General features: G+C 41.8%; 1 protein-coding gene across 8 annotated transcripts in view; it reads left to right on the top strand.

Annotated features, from left to right (window-relative positions):
• Positions 1-11,948: 11,948 nt before the first annotated feature.
• The window catches only part of BIRC6 (baculoviral IAP repeat containing 6), a 212,862-nt gene continuing 199,201 nt past the window's right edge, over positions 11,949-25,609 (top strand). For 6 of the 8 annotated variants that reach the window (XM_025260851.3, XM_025260853.3, XM_025260852.3 and 3 more), the window contains exon 1: positions 11,956-12,569. In XM_025260851.3, coding sequence (XP_025116636.3) covers positions 12,242-12,569 — 328 coding nt within the window. In that variant the 5' untranslated portion in view covers positions 11,956-12,241. Of the gene's footprint in view, positions 12,570-25,609 lie in introns of all 8 variants that reach the window. The other 2 variants (XR_003102175.3, XM_025260854.3) reach the window with 2 other exon arrangements.

The following is a 25,609-nucleotide window of genomic DNA, read 5'->3' on the forward strand; positions in this document are numbered from 1 at the left end:
TTGCCCCATAGGATCATAGTAAGGTCTGTATGTCTAAGATAATGTTCTTCCTTTAGTCTTCTCAGGCTGTGTACTGCCCAGTGCTGACCTAGGTATTGAAAAGTTCACTGTAGCTGCTAGCTGATGTGACAGACTGCTCGTCAGAGGACTGTAATAATCAGAATAGTAAGTATTCAGACACTATGAGGCAGGTCAGAAAAGGGGTAGAGATACGCAAAGGGATAAGAGATGGGCACAATGTAAGGGGTACCTCCCAATTAGACAGGAGAACTCACAGCCACAGAAAAAGTGTCAGCCATCTGGGACAGATCATGCTAACCTAGAGGGAAATCTTGAGGGAACAGCACATATCTTCCTTACATGTCAGATGGCTAGACTCTTCCCATCTTATTTTATATTCAGGAAGCCTGAAGTAGATCTCTTTAAGACGTGGATCCTTCAGTAGGGCTGTTGGCTTTTGAGCTGGGCCTTGTGCACGGTCAAACTGTTGATTCTGGGGCCAGCAGTAAGTGGCTGCATTGATGTACTCATTCCTCTGAAGCATAAGTTTTGTTGGAATAAAACACCATGACGATCAAAGCATTCTGGGAAGTCTTCTTGGCTATCTCCCTTTCCTCACTCTAGTATCATTAAACCAAGTATTACTGATGCTCTTTTTAAAGTACCCCATATTTCTTTGCCACTATGTCAGTTCAAGCCACTCTCTTTTGTCTCCTGAATTCTGCTGTAGCCTACTTTGACATTTCCTGTACCTAGGACCCTCTTCCTCTGGTTTTCACCATTCAGATTTTAATTCTAGTGGCCTTCCCTGGCCATGCTCTCTTAAGTAGCCCACTCCTGGTCATCAGATCATATTCTCTGTCTTTCATTGCCTTAATTCCACATAAAATCTAAAGTCATCTTGTTTATTTTGGTTCTTAGTATGAAATTAGAATATAAATTCCATGAGAGTAGAGACTGTCATTGTTTTTTCACTTTGAATCCCCACAGTGAAGTGTCTGGCATTGTTGAATGAATGAATAGGTGAATGTTCTAATTGGTCTTCCAATTTCTGCTCTTGTAGGGTGAGGCAACTGAGACACTTGCCTGAGGTACAAAACTTAACAGGGAAAAATCATACTTTAATAAAGTATTTAAAAGTCAAAATAAATGCAAAAAATGGTGAAAAGGCATCAAAATTTTAAACAAAGACTTGCATGATCCTATTGTACTTTTCTTAAAAGGATCTCAACTCTGGTTCCAAGAGAATCTTATTTACAAAAACAGGGAGCTGGACTGTAGGCTGCAGTTTGTAGATTTTGTTTTTTAAAATATGACTAATCTGGATCATCTTGGACTGCAAGGAGATCCAACCAGTCCATTCTAAAGGAGATCAGCCCTGGGTGTTCTTTGGAAGGAATGATGCTAAAACTGAAACTCCAGTACTTTGGCCACTTGATGCGAAGAGTTGACTCATTGGAAAAGACTCTGATGCTGGGATAGATTGGGGGCAGGAAGAAAAGGGAACGACAGAGGATGAGATGGCTGGATGGCATCACTGACTCAGTGGATGTGAATTTGAGTGAACTCCGGGAGTTGGTGATGGACAGGGAGGCCTGGCGTGCTGATTCATGGGGTCACAGAGTTGGACATGACTGAGCGACTGAACTGAACTGAATCTGGATCATCTAGTCAAAGCTATGGGTTTTCCAGTAGTCATGTACAGATGTGAGTGTTGGACCATAAATAAAGCTGGGCACCAAAGAATTGATGCTTTTGAAGTGTGGTGTTGGAGACAACTCTTGAGAGTCTTTTGGACTGCAAGGAGATCAAACCAGTCAATCCTAAAGGAAATCAGTCCTGAATATTCATTGGAAGGACTGATGCTGAAGCTGAAACTCCAATCCTTTGGCCACCTGATGCAAAGAACTGACTCATTTGAAAAGACCCTGATGCTGGGAAAGATTGAAGGCAGGAGGAGAAGGGGATGACAGAGGATGAGATGGTTGGATGGCATCACCAGCTCAAAGGACATAAATTTGAGTAAGCTCTGGGAGTTGGTGATGGACAGGGAAGCCTGGCGTGCTGCAGTCCATGGGGTTGCAAAGAGTCAGACATGACTGAAAGACTGGACTGAACTAAACTGAATTTGGATCACTGAGTGTTTTGACAGCTCTTTAAATTTTGCATCCATGGTGAGTGCTTTACCCTATTGCATTACCCAAGGTGAGTGCCATTCCCTAGTTGAGCCTTGCTTGTAGGATCTTAGTTCCAGCCCTCAGCAGGGAAAGCATGAGCTCAGAGTCCTAACCACTGGACTACAAGGGAATTCCCCCAGCTTGTTACCTTTAAAGTTACTCTTAATGTAGGTCAGAATGGTCTCTTTAAAGGTAAGTCAGATCTTGTCACTCTATGTTAAATGGCTTTCCTTTTGGCTTAATACTAAGTCCCAAATCCTTACTGTGGCCCACATCTACCAGCTCTGACGTAAGCTGGTCCATGTCTTCTTGAACTCCATCTGAGCCTTTCTTCCCATGGCCTACTCAACCCTAGCTACACTGGCTGGAAAAAGTCAAATACCCCAGTACATTCGTAGAGCCCAGTAGATTCTCTTTTCCCACATACTTGTAAATAGTTTCCTCTTCAGCTGGTTATTTCCTTTTCAGGTTTTAGATGTCAGCTTGTATCAATAACCTCAGATATGCAGATGACACCTCCCTTATGGCAGAAAGTGAAGAGGAATTAAAAAGCCTCTTGATGAAAGTGAAAGAGGAGAGTGAAGAAGTTGGCTTAAAGCTCAACATTCAGAAAACTAAGATCATGGCATCCGGTTCCATCACTTCATGGCAAATAGATGGGGAAACAGTGGAAACAGTGTCAGACTTTGTTTTGGGGGCTCCAAATCACTGCAGATGGTGATTGCAGCCATGAAATTAAAAGATGCTTACTCCTTGGAAGGCAAGTTATGACCAACCTAGATATCATATTGAAAAGCAGAGACATTACTTTGCCAACAAAGGTCTGCTAGTCAAGGCTATGGTTTTTCCAGTTCTCATGTATGGATGTGAGAGTTGAACTGTGAAGAAGGCTGAGTGCCGAAGAATTGATGCTTTTGAACTGTGGTGTTGGAGAAGACTCTTGAGAGTCCCTTGGACTGCAAGGAGATCCAACCAGTCCATTCTAAAGCAGATCAGTCCTGGGTGTTCATTGGAAGGACTGATGCTGAGGCTGAAACTCCAATACTTTGGCCACCTCATGTGAAGAGTTGACTCATTGGAAAAGACCCTGATGATGGGAGGGATTTGGGGCAGGAGGAGAAGGGGATGACAGAGGATGAGATGGCCGGATGGCATCACCGACTCGATGGACATGAGTTTGGGTGGACTCCGGGAGTTGGTGATGGACAGGGAGGCCTGGCGTGCTGTGATTCATGGGGTCGCAAAGAGTCGGACGTGACTGAGCGACTGAACTGAACTGAACTGAACTGAACTGACTTCCATTTAGAAGGGAATGGCTACCCACTCCAGTGTTCTTGTCTGGAGAATTCCATGGACAAAGGAGCCTGGCAGCCTGCTGTTGGTGGGGTCACAAAGAGTCAGACATGACTGAGACTAACACTTTTTTTTTTCCACTTCCATGTATGTTGAAAGCCTGCTTTCACACTCTAGTCACTTTCTCATCGCACTAGATGTTTCTCCTTAATACACATCACATTTGAAATCATATCTTTTTAAATGATAATTTGATTAATATCTGTCAGCTTACTTGATTGTAATCCCCAAGGAACAATGATGGTATCTGTTTTTTTTCTTTTTGCCCTGCTGCAGAACTTGCTGAATCTTAGTTCCCTGGCCGGGGATTGAACCCAGGCTTCACCAGTGAAAGCTCTGAGTCCTAAACACTGGGCTGCCAGGAAATTCTGATACCTGTCTCTTTGTTCTGTTGTTTCTTTCATCTTTATAGTGCCAAGTATGTAGCAAGTGCTTAATAAATACCTAACACAGTGCCTGGACCATAATAAATTCTCAATAAAATGTTCACAAAATATTATTAGGAAGGGAAATCAGATCATGTATGAAAGTAAGGAGAAAGCAAATGAACTTTCCAGGTACTTTTATTCCACTTCCATTGAGTTCTTGCTGGTTTTTTTTGTTAATGACTTTTCCTTTAATCTCAAGCTTCAATCCTATGGTTACCCTTATCATATCTGTGACTCCTGAAGGTGTCTATTCTTAATCCAGCAGCCTGGTGAACTATTTTTTATTGTTGCCTGAAAGTGTCAAAAGTAGGTGGATGATCAGGTATCCAAAGCTTTCAAATAAATGCCATATCGAGCTTTTCTCCGGAGATGATGACTTCTCACACCACAAAGGCATTAGGCTTTTCCATATGATTATTCTGTATCAAATTCAGAAACTGGGACATGTTCAACATACTTTACTTCCTGTGAGTGTGGTCTGATCAAAAAAGGAAGAATTGAACCTATGAAAACTCAGGGGGTTCCCCTGACTCTTGTTTCTGATCTTCTAGCTCTTTGATTCTCAAAATATGGTCTAGCATCACTGGCATTGGCCAAGAGTAGGAACTTCTTAAATGCAGAATATAAGTTCCCCACCCCCAGAATCTATATTTTAATAAGTTGCCTGGGGCTTGAAAAATTTAAGAACATAGTGTAAACAGGTACCCACTTCAGAATGGGAAGAGACTCTGTAGTCCAAAGGTTTCTAAATGTCGTTGGTACCAGAATCCTGTGAGACACTTGTCTAAAAAATACGGATTCCATTGAGAGTTTAATTTTTTAGGCTTAGGATGGGGCTCCAGAATGACTCTGATGCCACCAACACATAAAATGATGTTTGGAAACTGCTGATTTTGTCCAGCTCTATAATTTCACGCAGGAGGTGACTGAGTTAGGAGGCTTTAGCAGCTTGCCTTCAGTCACTAGATAGTGATAAAGCTGCACTGGAAAAGAATTCTTTTGGAGGGAGATTACAAGTGTTTACTTTTATTTTTTTCATTCTGGTATTTTTAAATATTTTATTATGAAAAGTTTCAAGCATACATAAAATTTGATAGAATTTTCACAGTAAACATCTGTATACTGACAGCTTATATTCCACCATTAACATCTTACTATCCTTGCTTTATCACATATATATTCACTTCATTTCATTCCTCTATTCATCCATCCCCCCTCTATCTTTTTTAATGCATTTCAAAGTAAACTGCACATATCAGTATAATCTCCCAAACACTGCATCATGTATATAAGATAATTTGTTTGACTTCTCATCTTTTCACTGTGTCACACGTTTTTCATAGGAAGGGCAAGAACATTATGAAGATAGCAGAAGTGAGAAAAACAGTAAAAGCGTGTAAAAGAAGGAAAGCAGGAAACACTGGTGATTAAGGATGATTACCTCCAGTTTCTGAAGTACAGAAAACCTCACACAAATCTAGTAAGTTAATGCAAATTATTACAGAGAGTAATTTAAAAAACAGTACCCCCTAGATATGTATTAACTTCATGAAGATTGATCTTTGGCACTAACTCAGTATTAGGAGCTGCCATGCTATTGTTCCCTGTGACAACACTTCCCTCTTAGAAATCATGATGTTCACGTCCCAAATCCACACATCCTGTAACAGCCCTAGCTCTGGCGTCTTTCCAGCACACTAGGATACCACTAATATGAAACGAAACTGAATGTGGAATAAGCAGGGTGACTAATCCCTTCCCAGTGATGAGAAACAAATTTGGACTATGTTTCTCTTTTCTCCTGACAGTAAATTTTTTTATTTAAAAAACTGATAAAATACATGTAACAAAAATTTACCATTTTGACCATTTTAAAAACTTAATAGGTTTTAGATTTTAGAACAGTTTCAGATTTACAGAAAAATTAACAGATTGTACAGAGATATCCCATATACCTGTTCCCCTGCACTCAGTTCCCCTATGATTACTTCAGCATGGCATATGTTACAGTTATTGAATCAATAGTGATACATAATTATTAACCCATGTAGCCCATAGCTTACATTCAAGTTCCCTATTTGTGTTGTACAGCTGTGTAGGTTTTGACAAATGGGTAATGTCATGTATCTGTTATTACAGAATCACACAGGATAGTTTCACTGCCTAAAAATCCAGTCCTCCATCTATTCATTGCTTCTCCCTCCCTATTACCCAGTGGCAACCACTGATCTTTTTACTGTGTCTGCAGTTTTTCCTTTTCAATAATGTTGTATGGTTGGAATTATACAGTAGAAGGCCTTTTCAGTTTGGCTTCTTTTACTTGGACATATGCATTTACGCACTGGTCATAGCAAACACCCTCTTCCAACAACACAAGAGAAGACTCTACACATGGACATCATCAGATGGTCAACACCAAAATCAGATTGATTATATTCTTTGCAGCCAAAGATGGAGAAGCTCTATACAGTCAGCAAAAACAAGACTGGGAGCTGACTGTCGCTCAGATCATGAACTCCTTATTGCCAAATTCAGACTTAAATTGAAGAAAGTGGAGAAGACCACTAGACCATTCAGGTATGACCTAAATCAAATCCCTTATGATTATACAGTGGAAGTGAGAAATAGATTTAAGGGCCTAGATCTGATAGACAGAGTGCCTGATGAACTATGGAATGAGGTTCATGACATTGTATAGGAGACAGGGATCAAGACCATCCCCATGGAAAAGAAATGCAAAAAAGCAAAATGGCTGTCTGAGGAGGCCTTACAAATAGCTGTGAAAAGAAGAGAAGCAAAAAGCAAAGGAGAAAAGGAAAGATATAAGCATCTGAATGCAGAGTTCCAAAGAATAGCAAGAAAAGAAAGCCTTCCTCAGCGATCAATGCAAAGACATAGAGGAAAACAACAGAATGGGAAAGACTAGAGATCTCTTCAGGAAAATTAGAGATACCAAGGGAACATTTCATGCAAAGATGGGCTCGATAAAGGACAGAAATGGTACGGACCTAACAGAAGCAGAAGATATTAAGAAGCGGTGGCAAGAATACACAGAAGAACTGTACAAAAAAGATCTTCACGACCCAGATAATCACGATGGTGTGATCACTCACCTAGAGCCAGACATCCTGGAATGTGAGGTCAAGTGGGCCTTAGAAAGCATCACTACGAACAAAGCTAGTGGAGGTGATGGAATCCCAGTTGAGTTATTTCAAATCCTGAAAGATGATGCTGTGAAAGTGCTGCACTCAATATGCCAGCACATTTGGAAAACTCAGCAGTGGCCACAGGACTGGAAAAGGTCAGGTTTCATTTCAATCCCAAAGAAAGGCAATGCCAAAGAATGCTCAAAACTGCTGCACAATTGCACTCATCTCACACACTAGTAAAGTAATGCTCAAAATTCTCCAAGCCAGGATTCAGCAATACGTGAACTGTGAACTTCCAGATGTTCAAGCTGGTTTTAGAAAAGGCAGAGGAACCAGAGATCAAATTGCCAACATCTGCTGGATCATGGAAAAAGCAAGAGAGTTCCAGAAAAACATCTATATCTGCTTTATTGACTATGCCAAAGCCTTTGACTGTGTGGATCACAATCAACTGTGGAAAATTCTGAAAGAGATGGGAATACCAGACCACCTGACCTGCATCTTGAGAAACCTATATGCGGGTCAGGAAGTAACAGTTAGAACTGGACATGGAACAGCAGACTGGTTCCAAATAGGAAAAGGAGTATGTAAAGGCTGTATATTGTCACCCTGCTTATTTAACTTATATGCAGAGTACATCATGAGAAACGCTGGGCTAGAAGAAGCACAAGCTGGACTCAAGATTGCCGGGAGAAATATCAATAACCTCAGACATGCAGATGACACCACCCTTATGGCAGAAAGTGAAGAGGAACTAAAAAGCCTCTTGTTGAATGTGAACGAGGAGAGTGAAAAAGTTGGCTTAAAGCTCAACATTCAGAAAATGAAGATCATGGCATCCGGTCCCATCACTTCATGGGAAATAGATGGGGAAACCGTGGAAACAGTGGCTGACTTTATTTTTCTGGGCTCTAAAATCATTGCAGATGGTGAGTGCAGCCATGAAATTAAAAGATGCTTAGTCCTTGGAAGGAAAGTTATGACCAACCTAGATAGCATATTCAAAAGCAGAGACATTATTTTGCTGACAAAGTTCCGTCTAGTCAAGGCTATGGTTTTTCCAGTGGTCATGTATGGATGAGAGTTGGACTGTGAAGAAGGCTGAGCGCCAAAGAATTGATGCTTTTGAACTGTGGTGTTGGAGAAGACTCTTGAGAGTCCCTTGGACTGCAAGGTGATCCAACCAGTCCATCCTAAAGGAGATCCTTCCTGGGTGTTCATTGGTAAGAGTGATGTTGAAGCTGAAACTCCAATACTTCGGCTACCTGAGTATACTCATACCTGAGTATGAGTCAGCAAAGAGCAGACTCATTTGAAAAGACCCTGACGCTGGGAAAGATTGAGGGCAGGAGGAGAAGGGTTGAGAGAGGATGAGATGGTTGGATGGTATCACTGAGTCAATGGACAGTGGTTTGGGTAGACTCTGGGATTTGGTGATGGACAGGGATGCCTGGTGTGCTGTGGTTCATGGGGTCACAAAGAGTTGGACACGACAGAGCGACTGAACTGAAGTGAATAGGTGTGTGCTGCTGCTGCTGCTAAGTCGCTTCAGTCGTGTCCGATTCTGTGCGACCCCATAGACGGCAGCCCACCAGGCTCCCCCGTCCCTGGGATTCTCCAGGCAAGAACACTGGAGTGGGTTGCCATTTCCTTCTCCAATGCATGAAAGTGAAAAGTGAAAGTGAAGTCACTCAGTCGTGTCTGACTCTTAGCGACCCCATGGGCTGTAGCCCACTAGGCTCCTCCATCCATGGCATTTTCCAGGCAAGAGTACTGGAGTGGGGTGCCATTGTAGTGGTACCATATTAACCATTTTAAAGTTCATAGTGCAGTAGCATTAAGTACATTCACATTATTGTGCTACCATCACCAAAAAACTGTTTTCATCTAGTATGACTAAAACTCTGTACCCATTAAACAGTTCCCCAATCCCTTCTTCAGACTCTGTGACCGCCATCACACTGTCTCTAAGAATTTAAATACTCTTAAAGTAACTCATGTAAGTGACATCATACAGCATTTGTCTTTGTTTTATCTTTAACTGATGATTGCTTTACTATATTGGTTTGATTTCTGTCGTACGGTATTTGTCTTTTTGTGACTGCCTTATTTCACTGAGCATAATGCCCTCAAGTTACAGCTATGTTGTGGCATGAGTAAGAATTTCTTTCCTAAGTTTGATTATATATTTATTACTTATTCACATATTACTTATACAGTCATCAGTCATCTGCCATTGGTGAACACTTTGGGTGTCTAGCGCACACTAGCTATTGGGACTAATACTGCTATGAACATGAGTGTACAAATGTCTTTGAGCGCCTGCTTTGAGTTTTTTTTTTAGTATGTGCCCAAAAGTAGAACTGCTGGATCATTCTGTAATTCTATTTTTAATTTTTTGAGGAACAGCCATACTATTTTCCACAGCAGCTGTACCATTTTACATTCCTAGCAATAGTGAACAAGGGTTTAAATTTCTCCACATCCTTATCAACACCTATCTGTGTTTCTTTATTTTTTGTTTTGTTTTGATGGTAGCCATCCTAATGAATGTGAATTGGTATCTCACTGTGGTTTTCTGCTGAGAGTGAATTTTAGTGACATGTATACTGGCTGTCAATATCAGGCCAGATAGAAAGAGCTCCTAGGAGATCAGCCTTTCTGTTAGAAATCATTAGAACTTCAGGGTACTCTGCTCTGGGACTAAGCAAATCTCCCTGTAAACTTCAGCAGAGAAGTTAATTAATTGGGCATTAGGCTGTTGATTTCTGTTTGTTTGTTTTTTTTTTAAAGATTTGTTATCAAAGCTTTTTTCTTCCCTAAATTCATATTCCCTTATATATTAAGCATTTGTTTTATGCAGTTTTGTATATCACTTAAGTGTGTGTATGTGTGTATTGTGAGTTTTACTGGAGTATGTTATACGTATGTTGCAATTCAGCCATCCATTCAGACTCCCTCTAGTACTTAACAGGAAATCTTCAGGGACAGTGTTTGCTCTGTCAGCTCCAGAATCAGTTTTACCCCTCTGTCTGTTCCTATGTGGCTCCATACAGGCCTCCACTCAGTTAGAGCCCATGCTTACTCCTCTGCCAGTCATCATCTTGCAGTTCTAGGGAGGCTGTCTCAATTAGATCTCAGCCTCTATTCCTCCTACTACAGGCTGGTTCTGAATCATCAGTGGCTGCACAAGGGAAAGAGGGCAGGTGGGGGTGAGAAACTCTGCTTTCTCTCTTTCTATGCCTTTTATTTCTTTTTCTTGCCTTGTTACAGTAACTTTACTATTAAGTTCCGGATCTTCCAGATACTGTGTTAAAAAGGACTGATGAAGTGGATGTCCTTGACTCGCCCCTGATTTTAGAGGGAAAGATGTCAAGTCTTTTATTGTTAAGAATGCTGTTAGCTGTAGGGTTTTTTGCGGATGCTTTTTTCAAGTTGGGGAAATTTCCCTCTATTTTTAGTTTGCTGAGAGGCTTTTTCCCCTTGAACGGATGTTGGATTTTTATCAAATGCCTTTTCTGTATCAATAAGACCGGTTTTTTGAATCCACATCTCTGATTCCAGCAAATTCTTCCTGGAATGATTGTGAGAATTTTTACTTTAGTGATTACCACCTATGCTGAAAATGGTTGGGTTGGAGGCCCTCAGAAGGCCACCACTTCAAAACAAAAGAGCCGTGAAAATCAGTACATCTTTAGTGTCCAGAGTATTTGCTCTCAACTCTACAAGCAGAAGGACATCAGTAACACAGCTGATATTAAACTTCACTCAGTCTTGCCCAGTTTCATTTTCATGATCAATTCTAGGAATCTTACCCTGGATCCTGAAACACTTCACTACAGTTTGGAAGTCTCAGCCAGTGCTCAAGCAAAAGTCCACTCAGAAAAACAAGCAACAAGTTACACTAAGGATTGTTGTTTGAAACACTGGTTTTGGAGGGTTCTGTGTTTATATGAGTTTGTGAAATGTTGGTAAAAGGAGGTTAAAGAGTATTCTTTGTCATAGGAGGTCTCAGAGCTTTAGATAAACTAATATGTATGATAAATCTCCCAAGAGAAGAAATACAGGAGGCTTGCTTTCCCAAATTTTTTGATTATGGAAGTGTTGTATTTCAGAACATCTGAGTAATGAGCTTTGGAGAAAGTTGGTTTACAGGTGAAAGAAATCTAAATTCACAGAATTTTTTTTTTTTTTATCCCAACCAAAATATTTAACATAGTCTAACACCCAAAAAACTATGCCTTTTATCCATTTCAACACCGTACAACATTAAAGTATATTAAGTTTAAATTTAGCATTCAGGTTACTAGTTTGTTTTCCCTACCAAGAAGATGGGGGTCCTGATTTGCAGTAGAAGCCTACTCAGAGGAACCTTTTAAGATTAATGGAAAAGTTTTGGTCCAGAATGGGTCTTGAGAGAGAAAAATCTTCGAAATGATAGCTTTTACAGTTTCAGCTTGTGTTTTGAGACTTAAAAAACTGTTTTGGAAGGACACCCCCAGCTACATTTAGACTGGTCCTTTGGTTTAACAATAAATTTGGGAACGGGTGGGGCGTTGTAATACGCGTGGGTTTGGGGAGGTCGTTCGGTTTCTCCAAATCCAGACTAGAAGTTTTTCAGATTGCTGAGCACAGGCCCAGACAGGAGGTCTCCTTTGGGCCACAGCCAAACAGCTGCACCGCGCGTGCTGGGAACCGTCCAGGCAGAGGTGGAACCGCAGCATGGGGCCTCAAGGCGTCTCAGCCAAGTCGCACAGTCCGGGGTCCCCGCCTAGCGGAAATACACATCCCAAACCCCTGCTCTCCACCCACCCACCCCGCCCTGGTCCGGATTAGGGGAGCTGGGCGGAGTCCAGGCAGCGGCCACTCCCCGGGCTCGGAAAAAAAACTGGGACGTTGCGGACACAGAGCTGGCTGGACCAGCGGCGCGTGGCACGCGCTCTCCCTCCCGCGCATGCTCCGGCCGGCCGCCTCCGGTCCCATCCCGGGTCCCGCCTCTCTCGCTCTCTTTCCCCCTCCCCCGCCAGCCTCCCTCAGAGCTTGGCCCCTCCGGGCGCGCGGCCGACGTCCCAGTTGCGTGCCGGCGCCTGACTTCACTTCCGGCTAACGCGCGCTGCTTGCCCCCTGGCCCCGGATGGTGACTGGTGGTGCTGCACCTCCCGGGACTGTCACTGAGCCGCTTCCCAGTGTGATTGTGCTGAGCGCAGGCCGGAAGATGGCGGCTGCGGCTGCGGCTGCGGCGGCCTCTGGCCCGGGCTGCTCCTCGGCGGCGGGGGCGGGAGCGGCCGGGGTCTCCGAGTGGCTGGTGCTGCGGGACGGCTGCATGCGCTGCGACGCCGAGGGGCTGCACAGCCTCTCCTACCACCCGGCGCTCAACGCCATCCTGGCCGTGACCAGTCGCGGGACCATCAAAGTCATCGACGGCACCTCAGGGGCCACCCTGCAGGCCTCGGCGCTCAGCGGTGAGTGTGCGGCAACGCCGGGCGGGGGCCGGGCCCGCCGCGGGAGGAGCCGGGCCCCGGGATGCCGGGGAAGGAAGCCGCCCAGCCTCGGGGCTCGGCCTCCGGAGGCGGGGAGCGGCGGAAGGCAGGGCTGGGGGCTCAGGCCTGGCTGTGAAGGGAGGCCGGGAAGCTGATGGAGGAGGACCGTAGAAGTTGGCTATTTCAGCGGCTGCAGCTGGGAAGGAAAGACGGGCGAGACGGGGAGTGGTGGGAGTTGCCTTTCGGGCTTTGAGCGTCCGGTGTGGGTTGGTCCTCTGGGAGACGTGAGGAGGCCTAAGAGCTCGGCACCGGAGAAGCCCAGGCTCCGGGCTAGGTCTTGGAGAGGGTGTCAGTACAGTTTCTGTTAGATCAGAAAACGAAAGGGTTGCAGGGTTGGTCCGGACTTGAGAGGCCGGTGGCCGGAGGCAAGCGTCCGAGCCGGCATCCAAGCCCTCGCCTCTTGTGGAGAGAAGAGGATCCGCGTCTGTTCCTGGGACCCGCAGGTTCTGGGATGTACGGCAGGCTTCGCGCCCAGCGTGGGGGTTGGGTGGGCCTGGAGTGGGGGCGGGGAGGGAAGTAGGAGGGCCGGCTGCCTGAACTGTTCCTTCGACCGCTTTAGGGCTCGGGCGGACGCCGTGGAAGACTGGCCCTTGTTCTCCGGCTCGGGGCTTCCGCCTTCTACCCCCCCAGGGACGAGAAACTCAGCACCTGCGGTGTATGAGCTGTAGATTCCTTTGGGTTCGTAATGAGGTGAAACTTCCGGCGTTCTCTGCTAGTTTTACCACTGCGAGCCAAGAGTTGGGATAAGGGGGCATGTGTGAGGCTCAGCGGTGGAGGAGACCAGTTCTGGCTGCTGTAAACCTTAGTCCAGGACGGGACTTTGAGTATGCGAGAGGTGAACGTTCGATGGGCTGTAGTAGAGTGTTTTGGAGTTGTCCTGGCAAGGTTAAGTTTGGGTGAATTGACATTTCATTTGCGGTTGAATGATGAGTGGCTTAATTTAGATGTTACAAATCGAGACTGAAAAGTTAGTATACGAGTTAGACTCCTGCACAGAGTGTAATGTACATAACTGTCCGCATATAGCCAAGTGGAAGTAGTTACGTGGTTTTACCAATTCACTTGGGTTTTAACAGAGCCAAGTAAGGTGGTTATTCTGATTTACTGTTAGGCACTTAAGAGTAAATGGCAATTCAGGGATACAGAGTTAAAGGATTTAATTTTTGTTGATGTGAGCTTTGCGAAAGAAATGGATTAGGATAGCTATAGAAAATAAATCTGAAACACATCTAAAATATACCTAAGAGAAAGTTTGTATTGTAGCCTTGTGATTTTTCTTTTCTTGGCTTAGGCAAAGTACAAAAGTGGTGTCCCAGATGTAGCAATGAGCATTCACTGCAACTTGGACATAACAGCTTGTCTCTGTGTATGGGAGGGTACTTCTCATTAATAGTTGGATTTCTTTCTTCTTAAACTCACTTAAATATATTTCACATCTGAAAAGGTACAAAGAACAATTTTGACAGACAACCATGTATTCCAGACTCAATTAAAAAAATAAAACATTACAAACAGTGTTGAAGTTTTCTGTGTCCCTTCTGGATTGCATTCCTCCTGTTCTCTCTTTTTATACATGTCTTTATGTTTTTTAGTGTATACCTTTATGTTTAAACAGTATCTGTTGGTGTCTTTCATGATTTTAAACTTTTAATAAGTAGTATCACAGTGTATGTATTTGTATTTCTATAAAAAATCTTATTAACAAAAGTCTTAAAATGTTTTCAATAGAAAGAGGACTCTTAAGGGGTGTTTTTGTGTCTGGAGGCTGTGTTTCAGAAAGGTTATATGTGCCAGAGTTAGTTATAAATGATTGGGGAAATTGGATGTAAATGAATGTGCCTGTTCATGAAAAGGGAAGAAAACAGTCACTCACATGGTAGATTGCTAAAGGGGAGGGCTTTGGGTACATAATAAAAAGTATAAAGGTAAATACATAAACTACAGCACTGATTGCGATTCATGGGGTTGCAAAGAGTCAGATATGACTGAGCGACTGAACTGAAGAGCACTGATTTGAGATAACTTAGTTGAGGTATTTTTGATTTGAGATAACTTAGTTGAGGTAGGTTGGAACATTTAATGGGAGTATGGAAATGGATACAGCAGTGGATGGACGTGCGTTGAGAATTGAGTGGTGTGCGATTAGAATTATGTAGAAGAGTTTATGGCAAAACAAGGATTATAAAGCAGGTTTAAAAGTGACAATGGAAGAATTCAGAAATGTTTTCATATATGAGAAATGAGGTTGATTAATAATAATGATCAGAAGTCGTATAGGGTCCTGTATGTGTCATGTCTTCAGATGATTGGCCAAGGAATGAGGGATTTTACGTTTTGCCTTGAACATGCAAGTACTTGGTAGGTTTGCTTTTGTTGGTGAATAGAGGGTGACAGTTCTGTCAGTAGAATGGGGAGAAGGTGCCATTAGTAACCATGGTCCTAACATGACCCGTCTTTCCAGTTCATGGGCAGTGAGCCACCTACTTTTCTACCCCCAGAGGAGAGACATCTTTGGGTAAGGGGATGTGGAGTGATGTAACCATATAGAGCTTTATTGGGTGACAGTGTAGTCTTATGGATGGGTTCAGTTTATGGGGTTATGGGTAGCCTGTTGGTGTAGATTGGAAATCGAAAAATGAGCAGGACTTGTATGTATACGTATTCACTTGTATGGCAATGATGGTGAATTTTTTATTTTATTTTTAATTAATTAATTTTAATTTGAGGCTAATTACTTTACAGTATTGTGGTTTTTGGCATACATCAACGTGAATCAGCCATGGGTGTACACGTATTCTCCGTCCTGAACCCCCCTCCCACCCCACTCCCCATCCCGTCCCTCAGGGCCATCCCAGTGCACCAGCCCTGAGCACCCTGTCTCTTGCATCGAACCTGGACTGGCGATCTGTTTCACATATGATAATATACATGTTTCAGTGCTATTCTCTCAAATCATCCCACCCTTGCCTTCTCCCACCGAGTCCAAAAGTCTGTTCTTTACATCTTGTGTCTCTTCTGCTGTCTCGCATATAGGGTCATCGTTACCATCTTTCTAAATTCCATATTATATGCGTTGATATCCTGTATTGGTGTTTTTCTTTCTGACTGACTTCTCTCTGTATAATAGGCTCCAGTTTCAGTGATGGTGAATTTTTAACTACCACTGTTGACTACTGTATATCTTCAAACTATGTCTCTCTCACATAAAATATTTATAAATACATTTTTCATTAGACTAAGGGTCATCAGTATAATCTTAGGCAAGTATTTGCTCCTTGTTAGTGTTTTCACAAGTGTGTTAGTTGCTCAGTCGTGTCTGACTCTTTGCGACCCCATGGACCGTAACCCACCAGACCCCTCCGTCCATGGAATTCTCCAGGCAAGAATACGGAAGTGGGTGGCCATTTCCTTCTCCAGGGGTTCTTCCCAACCCAGGGTTAAGATTTATGAATGTGGCTTTCAGTTACCTCCATGATCTGGCTTTTACCTGTCTTTCTAGTCTTGTCTCACCACTTTGTTCTGTGAACCTGGTTCATTTAATTTTTTTTCCCACCTGCAGTAATTTTACTCCTTCTTGGAATTCACCAATTCCCTCCAGAAAATTAGATGAATCTTACCCCTGTTTCAGGACCTAGAGCATATCTGTAACTTCTGATTCTTTTTGCCCGAAGTAATCCACCAAACCTCTAAACACATCGTCTTATTAATGCCTATTTTAGTAATTTGACAACTTAGCTGTTTGTGATATGTTTACTGTTTTGAACTATTTAAATTTCATTTTATTTAGTTGTGTGTGAATATATGATGTCTGTTTAACTATATTTCAAACTCCTTGTGGGAAGGAGCCTTGTCTACTTGTTTATATCTCCTCCACAGGATGCCTAGTACAATATTTCAATAAATATTTTTGATTTGCTGTATGTATACTAATGAGTTTGTTAAATGGATGCTTCTTTTTAACTGCTCAGTAAACACTTTCTTTGGCTTTGAGTTTTTTTTCTTTCTTTCATAAGTAGATTTTTTTTTTTTAAAGAATCATTTCAGGTTCATAGTAAAACTGAGCAGAAAGTACAGAGTTCCCATATTACTCATGCGTCTATTCCCTTCATTGTCAACATCAGACCACACTGGTATGTTTGTTACAGTCAGTGAACCTGCATTAGTGCATCATTATCACCTAAAGTCCATAGTTTATATTAGTGTTCACCCTTGTACATTCCATGGGTTCTGACTATATATGACATATTGTGGAATACAGTCTCATTAAAAACCCTTACTCTGTCTGCCTATTCACCCCTCTCTCCTTCTCTGTGACAACTATTGATCTTTTTATTGTCTCCATAGTTTTGCCATTTCTAGAAAGTCATATAGTATGTAGCCTTTTTAGTATGGCTTCTTTCACATAATAATACAAATTTAAGTTTCTTTTATGTCTTTCTGTAGCTTGATAGGTTATTTCCTTTTAGCACTGAATAATATATTACATTGTCTGGATTTACCACAGTTTGTCCATTCACCTACTGAAGGATATCTTGGTTGCTTCCAGTTTGTGACAGTTATGAATAAAGCTGCTATAAATATCTGGGTCTAGGCGTTTGTGTATGCAAAAGTTTTCAGGTCATTTGGGTAAATACCAAGGATCATGACTTCTGGAGCCTATGGCAGCAGTATGTTTAGTTTTGTAATAAATTATCAAACTGTCTTCTACAGTGGCTGTACCATTTTGCATTTCCAGAAGCAACAAATGAGAGTTCCCATTGCTTTACATCTTCATCAGCATTTGATATTGTTAGTGTTTTGGATTGCTGCTTTTCTAATAGGTGTGTAGTGGTATCTCAGTGCTTTAATTTGTAATTCTCTAAAGAAGTATCAATAACCTCAGATATGCAGATGACACCACCCTTATGGCAGAAAGTGAAGAGGAACTAAAAAGCCTCTTGATGAAAGTGAAAGTGGAGAGTGAAAAAGTTGGCTTAAAGCTCAACATTCAGAAAATGAAGATCATGGCATCTGGTCCCATCACTTCATGGGAAATAGAAGGGGAAACAGTGGAAACAGTGTCAGACTTTATTTTTGGGGGCTCCAAAGTCACTGCAGATGGTGACTGCAGCCATGAAATTAAAAGACGCTTATTCCTTGGAAGAAAAGTTATGGCCAACCTAGATAGCATATTCAAAAGCAGAGACATTACTTTGCCGACAAAGGTCCGTCTAGTCAAGGCTATGGTTTTTCCAGTGGTCATGTATGGATGTGAGAGTTGGACTGTGAAGAAGGCTGAGCGCCGAAGAATTGATGCCTTTGAACTGTGGTGTTGGAGAAGACTCTTGAGAGTCCCTTGGACTGCAAGGGGATCCAACCAGTCCATTCTGAAGGAGATCAGTCCTGGGATTTCTTTGGAGGGAATGATGCTAAAGCTGAAACTCCAGTACTTTGGCCACCTCATGCAAAGAGTTGACTCATTGGAAAAGACTCTGATGCTGGGAGGGATTGGGAGCAGGAGGAGAAGGGGATGACGGAGGATGAGATGGCTGAATGGCATCACTGACTCGATGGACGTGAGTCTGAGTGAACTCTGGGAGTTGGTGATGGACAGGGAGGCCTGGCGTGCTGCAATTCATGGGGTCGAAAAGAGTCGGACACGACTGAGCGACTGAACTGAACTGAATTTGGGTGAAATGCAACATCTTCCTGTAGATCTCAGTTTTTGGAAATTGTAAATGATACAAATCATTTCCTATTTCCTGATTAATTTGGGTACATGAAGCCTTCCTAGTCTCGGTTATAAACATGTTATAGAGTTGGGACTGCAACAGCCCTACAAGATAGTTGTCTTCTAGATGCATCTGAGTTCCTTGCATGTTAAGTCGCTTCAGTCATGTCTGACTCTGCGACCCCATGGACTGTAGCCCACCAGGGTTCTCTGTCCATGGGACTCTCCAGGCAAGAATACTGGAGTGGGTTGCCATGCCCTCCTCCAGGGGATCTTACTGACCCAGGAACAAACTCTGGTCTCAAGTCTCCTGCATTGGTATGTGGGCTCTTTATAGTAGCGTCATCTGGGAAGCCCATCTGAGTTCTTTATAAAAATTTAATTCAGCAAATATCTTTGTGGGCTATGACTGTGTACTTGTCTCTGTTTCAGTTGACTGACTTAAGTAATACTACATGATGACATATGTCAAAGATTTGGTGTTTTATTAGCAAAACATTTTCTATAATTAGAGTGAATTAATATTCATGTTTGTTTGCTTTGTTTGTTTTTTTTGGCCTCAGTGCATGGCTTGTGGGATCTTAGTTCCTTGCCCAGGGATCAAACCCACACTCTCTGCATTGGAAGCTCTGAGTCTTAACCACTGGATCGCCAGGGAAGTCCCATGAATTAATAGTCTTAAAAAAGATTTTTCTGTGTTTTCAATATCTCTATATTTACCCAAATTTTTACATTTGCCTCCCACATTTTCCTAACTGTTCAACGTGCAAAGATGGTTTTGCTCTAAGAAAGAATTTATTGTAGTCTTTGTTTTAGTAGTTTTAGACTTATTAATCAGAGGCAGTGTAAGAGGTCAATTTCTGGAGCTAAATAGTTTGAGCTTTAGTCTTGATTCTGTTTGATCTTGAAGTTCATCAATAAAATGAGCATTACAATGTTATCTACCTCATAAGATGGTTGTGAGAATTGAAGTGAGCTAATATATGTTAAACATGTAGAACAGATACATAGTAGTGCTCACTCATTAAGTCATGTCTGACTCTTTTTGACCCTGTGAACTGTAGTAGCCCGCCAGGCTAGTCCATGGGATTTTCTAGGCAAGAATACTGGAGTGGGTTGTCATTTCCTCCTCTAGGGTATATAGTATGTGCTGTGTAAATGTTCTTGTAGCAGTGGCCATTTGAAAGTTTGCTGATTAGTAGATGTTTTTACTTCAGGGATTCTGTTGAAATTGAAGTGTTTTTTTTCTTCCAGTTTTTCACATATGTGGAAATGGGACCAGTGAAATCTGAGAGAGATAAATATTAATATAGAGTAATAATTTTAAATTACAAGAGAAATAAATTATGTAAGTTAATTCATTTTGGACTTGAAATTGTTAAAAGAGGCTGGTGATTTCATACATTGTTGAACATGTGGTAGGCATGGGGGCACAAAGTAAGGCAACCTTTTTACTTTTGAATACGTGCTTGGTGATATTTTCAGGTAAGCCATTTTAGCGTAAGTACTCTTACTAAAATATAGATGTGCAGATTATGTGAGTTTAGAGAAGGGAGTTTGTTCAATCTGAGGGAAATAGAGAAGGCTTCTCAAAGGATGTTGCCTTTATGATTAGTTTGGGAAGATGAGATAGTAGGAGGGATATCCTAGGCTAAGGTACTTGCTTATACAGAGACAATTAGGTCTTTAAAAGCATATTAAATTCAGGGAAGTTTTGAGGGGAAGAGGAGTTGAGGTTGGATGGTTGGAGTTGAAGCTGAGAGATTGGGCAAGACAAGATCATAATACGTTTTGCTAAGAACTTCGGACTTGATGTCAATGGTAGGCAGCCTTTATAGGTTAAGACACAATCAGATTTTGTTGAAAAAGGATTCCAAGCTAATGCTCAGGTGTGAAAAGTGGCGAGAGCTGCATGTAAGTTAGTTTGAGAGGTTGAAACAATATAATTCGGCGAATGTAGGGATGAGGGGAATTGACAAGGTGGCGATTACTCAGGCTTATGTTTCTACTTTGGGTGACTGGGTGAATGAATTAACCTGAATAGCAGTACAAGAAGGTATGGTGAGTAGCTTTTGTTGGCATATGCTGAGGAGCAAGGGGGACATAGTGATTTCAGTTATGTTAATTTTGAGGTTCTTGAAGGACATCCCAGAAGAGATGGCCAGGAGCCATTTGGAAATTCAACTTGAAGGTTTGGAAATAAATGAAGTGTGAAGATTTGGGAATACAGGTTTGGAAGGCATTGCCATTTATAGAGAAAGCCTAGTCTATGGTTAAGTATATTGGCTCCGGAGCCAGATTGAGTTTCAGTCTGTGATTCATCACTTATTAGTTGTTCCCTTAAAGCAAGATGCTTAACTCCCTCTGCACTTAATAATTAGTACCCAACTCATTTGGTTATTGGAAAGATGTTAAGTAAATTGATACATGTAGATATTATTTGACCCACCATAAGTACTCAATAAATGCTGCCTTTTGTATTGGTGTTTTTAATTGCATCATTCATTTCAACAAGTGTTTGCCATATGGGGATAATAAGATGAATTTTAAATCCACTCTTTCCCCAGTTTTGGAAAGCTGTCTAGAAGGGGTGACAGCTCAGCTGAGACTTGAAAGAAATGAAGTTGGCTAGGTAGAGGAAGTAATGGCACCCCACTCCAATACTCTTGCCTGGAAAATCCCATGGATGGAGGAGTCTGGTGGGCTACAGTCCATGGGGTCGCTGAGAGTCGGACATGACTGAGCGACTTTACTTTCACTTTTCACTCTTATGCATTGGAGAAGGAAATGGCAACCCACTCCAGTGTTCTTGCCTTGAGAATCCCAGGGATAGGGGAGCCTGGTGGGCTGCCGTCTATGGGGTCGCACAGAGTTGGACACGACTGAAGAGACTTAGCAGCAGCAGCAGCAGGTAGAGGAAGTAGCATGAGCACAAGTAGGTGCATGAAGCAGGTAATATTTGTTATAAGCAGTTTAGTATTACAGTGCAAAGCATGAGGAAGGGAGTGATGGGAGAGACTGAGGATCTTGGACTTGGTCCTCCTTGGTCCTGTGGAAGCTATGGCTTTATACTCTTATGTACAAGAACTCCCAGTTTATGGTAAAAAATGTAGGGCCCTATTATGATACGTATGCTTTTAGCATTAATTGAGAAAATACAGCAAAAACCTGCTACTGTTAAGTAGTTTTTATTGTAGATGTCTTATTATCTGTGTAATTTCAAAAATACTACAACATACATACTTTGAGCTTTCCTCATTGCTGGCTTAGCCTTGAAGTTTTTTTTAATAGGGAAACAAATCAATTAACAGTCTTCTGCCTGTACTTCAGCTTCAGAAATTTTGTTGTTATTATCTCCTTGGTCTTTTTGTCTTTGTGGGCTTGTTTAATGCCCTCTTTAATTATTTCCTGTCTTTGCAGTAGGATTGTGGGAGGAAGCAGAAGTAAATTGTATGTACTATGTCCTTGTTTAACTGGAAATCTGTAGTTATAACCATACGTAAGTTGTTGAACATTTGGAACTCTATCCTTAGGAATGTTCTCTATAACTATAGATAGAATGTAAACAACAATAGATTTCTGTAAAGTGAAAAAAAAAAAAAAGTGAAAGTGAAGTCGCTTAGTTGTGTCTGACTCTGTGACCCCATGGACTGTAGCCTACCAGGATCCTGTGTCCATGGGATTTCCAGGCAAGAGTACTGGAGTGGGTTGCCATTTCCTTCTCCAGGGGATCCTCCCGACCCAGGGATTGAAACCGGGTCTCCCACATTGTAGGCAGACGCTTTACTGTCTGAGCCACCTGGGAAGTCCACACTGTAAAGGAGTATATAAAAATAGTGGGAAGGTGGGTAGGAAGTACCTCTCTGACACGTGCAGTGTACTGCTCAGAGTCTCAGGCAAAAGGTGCATTTGGCAAGACACTTCCTGGGTTACCATCTCTAAAATGGGCTAGTAATTCTTGCCCAGGCTACATTATTATGTGATATGATAATGAATGTAGACATTCTTTGTAAGTTGAACTTCATATGTGAGGGATACAACAGGGTTAGCCAAACTCTTTGGGTATAGAGAGGAGAAAATGGAGGTACAAATGACAAAAAGGATAAATTGCTACATCAAGTTAATTGTTTGTGACAAGGGCAGTGCTCCTAAAAGAAATAATTGTGGTCTAGTGTGAGTATGTTAAATCAGGGATGTATTTTTAGAGGAGATAAATATTATGTTTACTTTTTACAGGAATTAATAGAAATATTGGGGCAAACGGAAGTGTCTTCTTTGAGATTTATTGTGGGCACCAGGAATTCAAATTTTTATGACTTGTTTCTGTGCTTTTACTTTGATTTATGAAGTTGAAGAGAGACAAGGAAGGCTGGGGAGATAGTACAGGGCAGTGGTTCTCAACCTTGGTTGCTCCTTAGAGTCATCAGGAGAGTTTTTAAAGACATACTCTGCTAGGGTTCTAGTATTCTAACTTAAGTGACCTGGAGTGGAGCCCAAGGCCACTGGAGTGGGTTGCCATTTTCTTTTCTAGGGTATCTTCCCGACCCAGGAATCAAACCTGTATCTCCTGCATTGGCAGGTGAATTCTTTACCGTTGAGCCACCAGGGAAGCCTGAATAGTATTTATTCTGTTTAGGCTTAATTTTTTTTTTGGTAAGAAACGCCTCCCAAGTTAGTTTCTTTGCTAATAAAACCTACCCCACAGTAAATTAAATTATAAGTGAAATACGCTTATAAGCAGAACTGTACCAAGGGCCAAATTCCTGTTGCTCTCTTTTGTCCTTTTCTGATGTAATGCATTTTTGTTTGATTTTTTTTTTTTTTTTAATCAGTTAAGTGCTGTGATACTTTTCACCAAAAGGCCACTGCAGCAGGGACCTACTACTGGGAGTATGCGGAGAGGAGAGGGAGAAAAAGCAGCTGTAGAGGGCAGAAATGGCTGGAATTATCTACCAGATCAGCTGTTTCATGCCTAAAATGTCTTTGTTTTATGTTGTATTAAGAAAAAAGCTAACTACTAGAATGTTACATTTTATCATATTAGAGCTTAGTGGGTTTTAAAAAATATATACTTTTATTAAATTATATGGCTTTGCGGGGTCTTCATTGTCGAGTGGGCTTTTCTCCAGCTGTGGTGAGCAGAGGCTACTCGGAGTTGCGGTATATGCGGTCTTCTCATTGCCGTGGCTTCTCGTTGTAGAGCGCGGGCTCCAGGGAACGCAGGCTTCAGCAGCTGCGACACTTGCGCTCAGTCGCTGGGGCTCCCAGGCTCAATAGCTGGGGCTCCCAGGCTCAATAGTTGGGGCTCCCAGGCTCAATAGTTGGGGCTCCCAGGCTCAATAGCTGGGGCACACAGGCTCAATAGTTGGGGCACACAGGCTTAGTTGCTATGTGGGATCTTGTGGGACCAGGGATCGAACTTGTGGCTCCGGCATTGGCAGGTGGATTCCTTACCACTGAGCCAGCAGGGAAGCCCTAGAGCTTAATTTTAATACGTTAAAAAGTTCTTCAAAACTATGAAAAATGATTTCATTTATTCAAAAACACTTACTGTGTGTCAAAAATTTATTGTTTATCAACAAAATCCTTTCCTAGAGCTCTGGTTTAGTGAAAAGAGGTATATTACACATATATGCAGGTGATGGTAGATGCTATAAGAAATCAAAACTGATAGGAGACGGTGGTGGGTAAATTTGTACTGTGTGGTCTGGGGGGGAGTCTCTCTGAGACGGCCCTTGAGCAGATCCTAATGATGTAAGAGAGCAGCAAGGCAGGTATCCAGGGGAAGTTTCTGTTGGCTTGTTACTGTAGTATGGGGAAACAGCTGGATGGATTTTCATCATATTTGGATGGAATTTGACTTGCATTGATTTAAAATGTAGATTCAATGAGGAGTGATGAGACAGGTGTGATTACTAGTCTCAGAGAAAGGTGCCATCTCTGTTAAACAAAATAATTTCAAATATGAGCTCCAAATAGAAATTCACAAGGGTACATGTTCCAATTGTAGAATTATATTGATTTGTAGCTGAGTTGCTTCTCACATGGGCAACTTTCTGTAGCAACTGGAATTTATATACAGATGATAAGGGTTTTTATGCAATATCAGATAGGGAATTTAGTCCCCAAACTTTACTTAATTATAGCCAGGTCAAAATCCTGAAGGAAGAATGTAATCTATATATTAAAGATTGGTTGAGAGATTTAACTGTGACAAATTTTTATATATATTGTTCAGTTTGTCACAGTTAATTGAATGAAACATATGAAAAGGGCCCCCACAGTTTCTTGCAGGGAGTAGTAGTAAGTCCTTAATGATTGAGTCCCATCCATGGAAAGTTTTCAGTGGTGATTATGTTCTCAAAACTTTCTCAGTTGATGTCAGGTAACTTAAGATTATTTAAAATAAGTGGTCTGGTGACTGTTTTGGATAAAGTGAATAGAGAGAATTGGAACCTTAAATTCTGTATCTTTCAGAGAACCTCTTCCATGTTTAGGTAGATGTTGATTTTCCTGCCTGGAAAAATACTATCCCTGCTTTGTATTTTATCCATTTGCTACTTTTCCTTATGGCCTAGTCACCGAACTTTCCCAGATTTTCTTTGCACCAAGTTCTCTTATAGGAATACTCATTTTAACTTTGAATAATACAGTGTATTAGCAACTTTTGTTAAATGATTTTATTTTCAGTAACTTTAATAATATTTTAAAAGCTTTATAAGAGTTGAACTTTAATTTTGGGGTTCCTTGGTGGCTCAGTGGTAAAGAATCCACCTGCCAGTGCAGGAGACGCGGGTTTGATCTCTGGGTTGGGAAGGTCCCTGGAGAAGGAATGGCACCCACTCCAGTATTCTTGCCTGGAGAATTCCATGGATGAAACATCTGGTGAGCTACAGTCCATGGGCTTGCAAAAAAGTCAGATACGACTTAGTGACTAAACAACAACAAAAAACGTTTATTTTGTACCCTTTTTTATTGACTTTGAATTATGTTTTTGTGTTATGGTATAAACTGTTTTAAGCATTGAACTCTGATGATATCTCAGTGGACATGGACTTCTGCAATGTGTAGTTTCAGTTGGCAAAGATAATATATTTCTGATAATACTTTTCCAGGTTTTGAAGAGATAGATGATTAGTGCATTGATAAAGAGTTGACTGTTTCTTAATGTGGGTGTTAAGATAACTTAAAAACCCCACAATTTCCTTCCTTTAAAAATTTCCATTTTAAAAATGACTTACCTTACAGGCCA

This window comes from Bubalus bubalis, chromosome 12 (assembly GCF_019923935.1).
Source record: "Bubalus bubalis isolate 160015118507 breed Murrah chromosome 12, NDDB_SH_1, whole genome shotgun sequence".
Lineage (NCBI taxonomy): Eukaryota > Metazoa > Chordata > Mammalia > Artiodactyla > Bovidae > Bubalus > Bubalus bubalis.